At 52.0% G+C, this 9940-nt stretch overlaps 1 protein-coding gene across 1 annotated transcript; it reads left to right on the plus strand.

Annotated features, from left to right (window-relative positions):
* The first annotated feature begins 2302 nt into the window (after positions 1-2302).
* On the plus strand, positions 2303-5131 carry LOC136386864 (lymphocyte antigen 6H-like). Its single transcript, XM_066357984.1, has 4 exons — positions 2303-2349; positions 2897-2994; positions 3613-3771; positions 4032-5131. Exons 2-4 carry the CDS (start codon positions 2928-2930, stop codon positions 4274-4276), a joined length of 471 nt encoding a protein of 156 aa, XP_066214081.1. The 5' UTR covers positions 2303-2349; positions 2897-2927; the 3' UTR covers positions 4277-5131.
* The last annotated feature ends 4809 nt before the right edge of the window (positions 5132-9940 follow it).

Raw genomic sequence — 9940 nt, forward strand, 5'->3', positions numbered from 1 at the left:
TCAGATGGCCATCCAACCTTAAGAGATGGCCACTCCACTTGGCTTAAGGTCCGGAGAGTTTCTCGATCGGGTGGAGGTCCCCCATAACCCTGAGCTCTCTTCTGAAAATCAGAGAAGTTACTTAAAATGCAATCAAGAGGGGATTTAAGAGTAGATTCTTGCTGTCCCATCTCGCGGTACTTGTTCTTCTCCAGGTATGCTTCTAGTCCTACAAAGACAACACACAGGATTCCCCACCCTATAAGCAGGGTGATCCAGATAGTTGAGCGTTGATCACACTGTACTGGCAAACAAATTAACACCAAACACAACAGTGCAGCAAATCCCAGGAGGGCAATACACAAAATTTTCCACACAGTCATTCAGGCTAAACAAACAACCAGACAGCAGCACGGCGCGGCGCGAGTGAGCTCACTACTTTGAAATGATCGATCGATTTCAGACAGAAACAGAAACCTCGGCCGGCAGCATCGTGCCCTTTGGCCCGAGTGTCTGGGCGGGTCACTGACAGCGTCCTGTCTGCCACCACAGACTGTAAGTGCTCCAGAGCCAGATTACAAAAACAAGAAATTCTACAACAAAATACTCACCAGCTCAAACAGCTGTTCCGCCTGTCCCCAGTCAAGATTCCCGTGATGGGCAATCCCGGACGAGCCCCCATAAAATGTTGCACTTGCCGGGTAAAACAAACACTGGAGACGTTTGGAGAGTTTCAGACAAAGTTTTATGGCCAAGAGAAAAAGAAAACAAAACAAAGCAAAACAAACCTGCGCAGGGGTGAGCTCAGGTGGTAGTCACAAGAGCCACACTGAGCGCCTACAGTCTAGGGGTTTTTATAGCGTAGCAAGCAAGCAGTTCATACAGAAGCGAATTTGGCGTTTAGCAATTGGCTCCCCCAAATTAAATTTTAGTCACGTGCCTTAGTAACCAGTCATACAGTTGAAAGCCCCAGCTGGAAATGTCCCTATCTATCCCCTAGGATGTGGTTACATTTACTACCTTAGGAGTTTTTACGACTTCCTTATCTCAAGGACTCCTCAGCTCCTAGCCATCCTGGGAGTCTAACGACTTCTCTATCTCAAGGACTCCTCAGCTCCTAGCCATCCTGGGAGTCTGGGCTCATCTGTTTACTGGACTAATTCCTTTGAAGTTATTTCTAAAGCCCATTAATGTATTTTATGGCTTTTATTTGAATGTCACAGTATGCCTCTATGTTCAAGACTTCTCCTTGGTTAACTACCCTCATATCCGCAATTGCTGGACCCCTGCTATTATTATTATTGGCTCTTACCATTGGACCAACAATCCTTAATAAGCTCCTTGCGTTCGTAAAGGAGAAGATAGATGTACTAAAGTTTTGGGTTTTTTTATTATTTTATTTATTCATTTTAGAGAGGAGAGAGAAAGGGAGAGAGAGAGACAGAGAGGGAGAGAGAGAGGAGAGAGAGACAGAGAGAGAAGGTGGTGGAGGAGCTGGAAGCATCAACTCCCATATGTGCCTTGACCAGGCAAGCCCAGGGTTTTGAACTGGCGACCTCAGCATTTCCAGGTCGACGCTTTATCCACTGCACCACCAGAGGTCAGAGATGTACTAAAGTTACTAGTTCTGTCCCAACCTTACACCAGTCTCCCCACTGATGAAGAATCAAGGGTTTGATTTATGCCCCAAAGAGATGAGGGAATGTTAGATTCTGAAATGTGTGCCTGTGGCTGCCGAAAGTGTATTAAAAGAGCAGAAACAAGGTCCTGGCCGGTTGGCTCAGCGGTAGAGTGTCGGCCTGGCGTGCGGGGGACCCGGGTTCGATTCCCGGCCAGGGCACATAGGAGAAGCGCCCATTTGCTTCTCCACCCCCCTCCTTCCTCTCTGTCTCTCTCTTCCCCTCCCGCAGCCAAGGCTCCATTGGAGTAAAGATGGCCCGGGTGCTGGGGATGGTTCCTTGGCCTCTGCCCCAGGCTCTAGAGTGGCTCTGGTCGCCGGCAGAGCAACACCCCAGAGGGGCAGAGCATCGCCCCTGGTGGGTGTGCCGGGTGGATCCCGGTCGGGCGCATGCGGGAGGCTGTCTGACTGTCTCTCTCCGTTTCCAGCTTCAGAAAGAAAAAGAAAAAAAAAGAAGAAAAAAAAAGAAAATTCACCACTAAGCTAAAACCGGCTCTTGTTGCTATGCCGGCCCCTGTTGCTATGCTGCGTGCGAAATCCCTAGCCAATAGCTAAACTGTCACATCTCTGGTTCTGTGTAATGCTTACTCAGGATATATAAGGACCTGGCATTGCGGTCCGCAGGGAGAACGGAAAGAACACAACTCCCTGTGCTGCCTCCCGGAGCATCGGAGCGCGGACACCCTTGAGATGTAAGTGAGCCTCTCTAAGCCCTGGCCTGCACTCCACGCTCGGATCCGCCCTGAGCGCTGACCCGAGGAGGAGAGGCGAATGCAGAGGGCTCCGCGCGGGTTCCAGCACCCCAGCCCAGGGGTGCGGGGTGGAGACGTGGTGTGAGCCCCTCCCTTCATCAGCAGGTACAGTTCCCTCGCTCCTTGCCCTTTCCTTTCCTTTCCCGACGCACCTACCGCTCCCCAGGAGAAGAGACGCGCCACGACACCCTTCCCTCCTCATCCCACAGGTGTCGGGCGCGCGGGGTGGGTGCATCTTGGCCTGCCGCCATGCCGGGAGGACAGACCTGTTCTAGCTGGAAGGGAGGCTGTGATGGTGGGCACTCTGGGGGATGGTCTGGGGGTGGGCTTCTTCGAGCTTAGGGAGGACCCCTGCCGTGGATTCCCGGGAGGAGGTTGTATTTGGAGGCCAGAAAAGGAGAGGGTTCTTCGGCCCGGTCAGGACCTGTGTCTGCTGACCGAGGCTTCTCCCAGCCAGGCCTGAGCCCCAGACGACCCTTGTCCACAGCTCCCACGCCTTCGCAAGGTCTGCCTGGAACATGCTGCCTGAGATCATGAAGGGCCTCGGTCTGGTGCTGCTGGCGGCTCTGCTGTGCTCTGAGCCTGGTGAGTCTTGCAGCAGCTCTCCCAGGGTGGGCCACATCCCCACCCCTACTGGACTCCTGCGACCCCAGACACCCTCTCCCTGGCTGGTGCTGCTCCACCTCCAGCCATGTGGGTCCCTCCCTACTCCTGAGGGCACTGAGGGGCTTCCTCGCCTGTTCCTGCACGATGCCCGTGGTTCAATGCAGGGGTTCTGTGCTCCATTAAGAGCCCCAGCAGGCCGCCTGTCAAGTCCAGTTTGGTCCTTGGAAGCTTGGAACAAACAAACGAACTGTGCTTTGGGAGGGGTAGGGGGAGTGTGTGAGGAGGTCAGTGCAGGGGGGGGCACCTTAGGTGTGAGGTAGCTGTGTGTGTGGGTATACTCGTGCATGGGGCCAGGGAGAGGGCCTCGGGGCATCCAGAGTCCCAGGTGTGGGATCCTCCCTGGAAACTACTGGGAAGTGACACAGGGTCTTCTCGGTGCCAGTCTGGCCTGGTCACTGCTGGCCAGGGGGTGCCCAGCCTCCCCCAGCCCAATGGTTCTCCCAGCAGAGCCTGCAGCAAGCAGGTGGGGAGGATGCAGGGGTTGGCCTGGCCTGGCCTGCTGTTTCTCTAGTCATCCTGTGTCTCCGGTCTGTCTAGCTGATGGTTTGTGGTGCCAGCATTGCATATTGACCACCAACATGAGCCACTGCACCCCAAGGAAGTGCCTGCCCACCGAAAAGGTGTGTGCTAGCGTCCGCATCACTGATCTCAAGCACAGCAGTATGCCAGTATCTGCGGCGCGGTTATCCAGCAGCGGTAAGCCAGCACCTGAGCACGGTAGGGAGTTTTGGGGGGTGGTCTCAACCTCTCTGGCTTGCTATGTGACAGCGAACAGCTGCCTGTCTGGCCCTGGGCCCTCCATGTCATTGGGGACAACGGGGGTGGGCTGGGAGCTTTAGCTCTGCTGTTCTGGGGTTCTGAACCAGGGCCTGGGCTGGATTCCGGGGCGGAGCGGGGCGCAAGGCAGAGAGGGCCTACCTGGGGCTCCAATTTCAGGCTCCCCTCCTCTTCTCCAGACAGGAAGGACCATTCCGTGGATAGGATGTGTGCCTCATCCTGCAACTTCCTTAAGCGGCACTTTTTCTCAGATTACCTGATGGGCTTCATTAATTCTGGGATCTTAAAAGTAGATGTGGAGTGCTGTGACAAAGATTTGTGCAACTGGGAGCCTGAACCCTGGCTGGGGGGCTCCTGCTCAGCCTGGGGCCCATCCTCCTCCGGGCTGGGCCCTGAGGTCTTCTCCTTCCTGAAGGGCTTCTGACCTTGTCCCTGGGGCCTGTGGCTGCCCCTTCCTCAGCCTGGCTTGGCTGGGGCTAGGGCAGACTTGGTCTGGCTCCATGGTCTATGGTCCTCACCCCTCCCTGTCTCTCCACCAGTTTCCAATTTCAGCCAGCAGGACAACTCCAGGACACAGGCATTGGCATCGGCATCGCCGGGTGGGTGGGGTGAAGGCCAGGGCTGGGACCTCCAGGTCTTTAAGGGAAGCTGAGCGGAGCCAGTCCCAACCCGGCAGCCTAGCTGTGAGGGCATCTTCTAGAGAAATACAGTCACTTCTGAGTCTAGAGACCTGGGTCTGAGCCTGGGTATGTGTGTGTATGTTGGGGGGAGGGCTCCCGGCAGAGCTGGGAGTGAGGGGCTGAGGAAGAGCAGGCAGGCCTGGGGGCTCCGGACGCTGTGGGTGCTGGGCTGCCTGGGGGACCTCGGGCCTGGTGAGGCTTGGGAGCAATGGGGTGGGGGTGGATTAGAGTTGAGATGAACAAGGTTACTGGGTGGGCCTGAGGGTGAGACCCTATAATCATTTGTGTTCACTGCAGACACCAGCCACACACGGGTGCACACAGACTCACACCAGCACACGCAAATGCAGTGGCGTGCACACACACAGCCTGCTGTGCCCGCAGAGCGGGGCACCTTCATCCACACCCACGCTGGTATTCACATGCTCACTACCGTAGGCGTGCACACACCCGGACTGGAGCTCTGCCTCTTAACCAGACATCCCCCTGCTCCATCCCTGAGGTGGGCACCACCATGGGCAGGGTCCTGAGGGCCAGCTTTCTGAGCAGGGGCTGTGGAGGATGGCACAGATGGGCTGAGGCACTTTGGGGTGGGAGGAGGCAGGGGAAAACCCCTGAAAGTAAGTCCTGGCCCTTCTTGCTCCAGCCGTGGATCTGGGGTCCCATCCCTGTGCCTGAGTCCAGCCCAACCTCCCTCACCCACTGTCTTTGTGGCTTGTCCTGTGGCCCAGGCTTACACACGGTGGCCACTCCAGGTTTACTCTGGGGCCTTTGTCCAGTTCTTCCTTGTCCCTGTGTGGCTGACCCGGGCTGTGATCACTTCCGGGTCCCGGGCTCCTTGGAAAAGACAATGGTTCCATTAAGAACTGGCCTTGACCTCCTTCCCAGACTCTTCTGATGAGTCATGGAGAGGGATCCGGGGGTGCCGGGTAAGTGAGCAGGAGAGGAGAGCAGGGTCACTGGAGACTGGTGTCAGCCCTGCTGGTGGAAACGGCCGAGACACGTGGCTGAAGGTGGTCTGCCCTTTGTTTGAAGTCTGTCCTGCTGCTCTGTGATGTACCCCCGTCCCGCCCCTATGTGAACTTCAGTAAAGTGTGCTACCCACGGCTTGTGTCTGGTACTTTGGGACCCTAGGGTGGCGCTACTACTACAGTGGTGACGTAAGGCAAGTGGTGACCTGGACAACTCGACACATGAGGAGAAGCTGGAGGGTTTGAGGATGCTGGAAGCTGGCACCTGTGATGGGGGGCAGGGAGCCAGGAGGTCCTGGGAAGATACCAACTGGCCACTCCCTGGGATGGGGTTCAGACCAACTTTGATGCCAGTCTTTGCATGCTGAATTTACTATTTGAGGAAGGTATTTAAAAAAAAAAAAAAAAAGAGGGAAGCTCTCCTAGCTCTTTTAAGAATGAAATAGGATTAGAAGTGAATAGGGCTTGGGGTAGGGGTGGGGGTGCAGCACAGCGTACAGAGCCCAGACGCCGTATCTCAGCTCCCACTTTCAAGCTGTTGGGTTTGTGTCTCCAGCTCTCAAAGCACTGGAGTGTTGTTCTCATCCTTCCAATTGTGGTTTAGGGTTGCACTCCACAGCCTGGGGGAGATGTTTGGTCCAGGGGGCATGTGGCTGTGCCGATAGATCGTGTGCCACCTGACTCTCAGGAGTCCATCAAGGACTTCTTTCCGGGTCAGCACATCTAGATGGACCTTTGGATTTGGGTGTCTGCTGAGTATTTCCACGAATGGATGAACTGGAAATTATTTAACTGCCTGTACCTGGGGCACAGGGGTCTGCTCTCAGCAACACTGCCGTGACCATCCTCGTCCTCACATCCTTACGGACTCACATGATCATTTCTACTGGGTCGATTTCAAGTGGGCGGCTGAGCCAGAAAGGATATCTACCTAAAAACAAAACAGACAACTCTAAAGAGGCTGTGTCGAGTCCCAGCCCCGCCTATCTCTCCCACCCTCACTAGCGGCGGATGTTATTCAATTCTAGGGATGTTTGCCAGTCTGGGAGACAAAAACTAGAATCTTGTTGAATTGCCATTTTAAAAATGATTAGTGAGATTGACCCGTCACATATTTGCCCGCCATTGTGTTTCCTCTGTAACAGCCGGATCACATCCTCAACTCATCCTTCTGTTCTGGCGTTTGTCTTTTCTATTGATTGGTAGACCATTCTGTGTATTAGGAACACAGTCTTTCCCATGGTGTATGTTCTGCAAATATTTCCGTGTGACTTTATTTTGGTGTCTTCACTGTGTATGTATGTATATATTTATATGCATATTCTCAGGTTCCACGTGGTCAAATCTAATTGTTCTTTTGTGGTTTCTGGGTTTCAAATCTTAGAAGAAACACCTCTGCCTTTATTTTATGGAAAACAGTCCTGTATATTTTCTTGTAACATTGTTACAAATGTGACTACGTTCAGATATCCTATCCCCCTGGAGTTTTATTACGTGGCAAAAGGCAAGGACTTCTTCCGAAGAAATGGCCAATTTTTCTCAATGCCATTTATTGAGTAAGTAGTCCTTCCCCCATTGATTTAAAGTGCCATCTTGACAATAGAATGGTTCACCTTGCATGTCTCTGACCCGCAACTTGTCGAAATCCCACCAGACACTTTGCCCCGGGCCCTGCCATGCCAGATTGTTTCTGGCTGATTCACAGCACGTCCAACAACTGGTAGGCAGCTGCCCCTCCTGGCTTTTCTTTTCAGAAGATTGTTGTTCCACCTGACAGTTTATTCCTACAGACGAATCTTTGAATCCATCGGTCCAGTTCCAGAGTCATGCTCTGGGGATTTTGATTGGAACTTCACTCATTTGGGTATGAGATTGAGACAGGGTGATGCCCTCTCTGTTTTACGTCTCCCTCTTACGGACCCGATGCAGCTCATCGTTTATGGAGCCTCCTAACAATCTCTCTCTGGACAGTATCGTTTCCTTTGTGCACACCTTGGGTCTTCGTTGATATGCTTATTGCCGACCGTTTATTCTTTGTGGTGTCATAAGTGGGACTCCTCCTTTCCTCTAAATCGAATTTGTCGTCTTTGGTGTGGTGAGCTGATGTGTTTTATTTTCTTTGTGGTGATGTTTCCTGCCCTCCCCCCAGGTCCCATTTAAGTGGATTGACTAGGGAGGGATTGAGGGGTGGACAAGGCCGACAACTGATGGAGCCTTCGACTGCTGGAGACAACCTACTGTGCCACCACAGGCGTCTCTGATACAAATGCCGAGGCAGAAAGAGCGAGTCTTTAGAGAAGTCCTTCTAAGCACCTCAAGACGCAGTGGAAGGGAGGGAGGGACTTATCTCAAACCTGGAAGTGATTCCCTGGGCTGAGAAGGGAAGGGTTTGGCAGGAGGGGAGGCGAGGTGGTCCTGAGGAGCAAGACTTCAGCATGCTAATGGGCCAGGGTGGTTCTCACAGGTGAGCCACAGACAGCCTCAGTCTTCCACACTGTGGTGTGGCCCCTCATTTTGACACCACTCTGGAGAAACAGAGACAAGTTCTACATCGACCAAGACGTTGGGTCTCTGCCATCCTGTTAGAAGAGGCTAGAGCAGGGGTCGGGAACCTATGGATCACGAGCCAGATGTGGCTCTTTTGAGGGCTGCATCTGGCTCGCAGACCAATCTTTAATAAAAAATAATAACGTTAAAAATATAAAATATTCTCATGTATTACAATCCATTCATTTCCTACCGCTCATGTTCATGGTGCGGGTGCTGGAGCCATCACAGCTGTCCTCCGGGACAACACCAAATTTTTATTGCATAATGTTAATACTACACAGGGTTGTTGTATGGCTCTCATGGAATGACATTTTAAAATATGTGGCGTTCATGGTTCTCTCAGCCAAAAAGGTTCCCTACCCCTGGGCTAGAGAGAAAAATTGTTATAGAGAGAATGAAGTCACCTTGTTCACCTGGGAGTGGGAGCTGTGCTCACATGCTCAAGTGCATCAGCTGAGTCCCCTGCGTCAGCTGGCAGGGGTTTTCCTAAGGGACTCTGTTGGGGGCACTGAAGGAGCTGGGCGGGCAGGCTGGGCTCTGCCCTTTGCCCTTCCAAAGCTCTTGTTGGTGGCATCTTGTTGCATGTGTCTCCCTGGCAGAACTGAAATCATATAACAACACCTTAGGGACCAAGAGGCTGCAGAAGGGAGTTCCTAAATTCCAGAAGATCGGGGTCTACCACACAAGGGACTACCAACAATCTGCAGCAGGTGTTGGGGTGGCTTGGGGGGCAGCCACGAACACTTTCCTATCCACCTCCTCCTAACTCCATTATCAGCACAATCATTTCTCAAGTTCTACAACCAGAAAATCGACAGAGGAAGGTAGTTTTGAGTCTGGTTTCCTAGTCTTTTCATTGCTTATTTAATTTTTGTTTCTGTTGCATTAACTGGAACCCTGGAACCTGCAAACGCACAGTTGAATAATGGTAGAGACAGGGGCATGTCTGTGGAAGGTCTTTCCTCTTGTGCCTTGAATTGATGTTTAGTTTTGAATTTGAAAGTTAGCTTTTATTCAATTTAGACCCTTTTTAAAAAATATTATTAAGGATCTTTATTATGCTAAAACATAATTGTTGATTTTTCAATTGAGTCTTTTTTTTTTTAATTGAACTTACTAAAGTTGACTTTATTTTTTAACTGGATCTATTGGGATGACCTGGGTTAATAAAATTAGATAGGTATTTAGACTCATTATTCATAGTCCAATTAAAGGTTTTTATTAGAAATGGCTGATGAATTTAAAAGAAATACCCTTCATCATCTATTGATCTGACCACATACCCCCCGCATGTAGTTGGTGAGCTGACACAGTGGGTTATTGTCAGATGTCCTAATGGGGATAAAGTGCAGTGGGGGACAGTGTCGTATCGTTTTAAACCACTGCCAGGTTCAGATCACCAGTGTGGGGTTAGGGTGTTTGCAGGGTAGGAGAGTCGGATCAGATTCATGATGGAGGTTTGTCTCTTGTTTTCCTCTGGACGTCTTTACTGGAGGTGAGCTCAGGATTCTGGCAGCCTGGCAGAACAGACTGCTCACCTCCCCCAGCACCTCCTCAGTAGGAGTTAGGGGGCTCCATAACCAGCCTAAGGTGGCCCCAGGATCAGCAGGTGCTCTGTGACCTCTCACCCCTCCCTGCCCGGTGGGTGCTAGGCCCCTCACATGGGGCTAAGGCCTGTCCTGTCCCTCTGGGAACATCTGTCCATCTCCTTCTCCTCTGCACTTGATTGAGTCCAGGTTAGAGACCTTTTTATGCCATTTGACATCTAGGAAATAGATTTGGAAGAGATAAGACCCTGACATATTCAAATCTTCACTGAATTTGCAGGAAATGGCTGGTTCCAATGTCTTTCCTACCACCCACTTGCTGTGTGATCTTGACCAAATT

This window comes from Saccopteryx leptura, unplaced genomic scaffold, assembly GCF_036850995.1.
Source record: "Saccopteryx leptura isolate mSacLep1 unplaced genomic scaffold, mSacLep1_pri_phased_curated manual_scaffold_18, whole genome shotgun sequence".
NCBI lineage: Eukaryota > Metazoa > Chordata > Mammalia > Chiroptera > Emballonuridae > Saccopteryx > Saccopteryx leptura.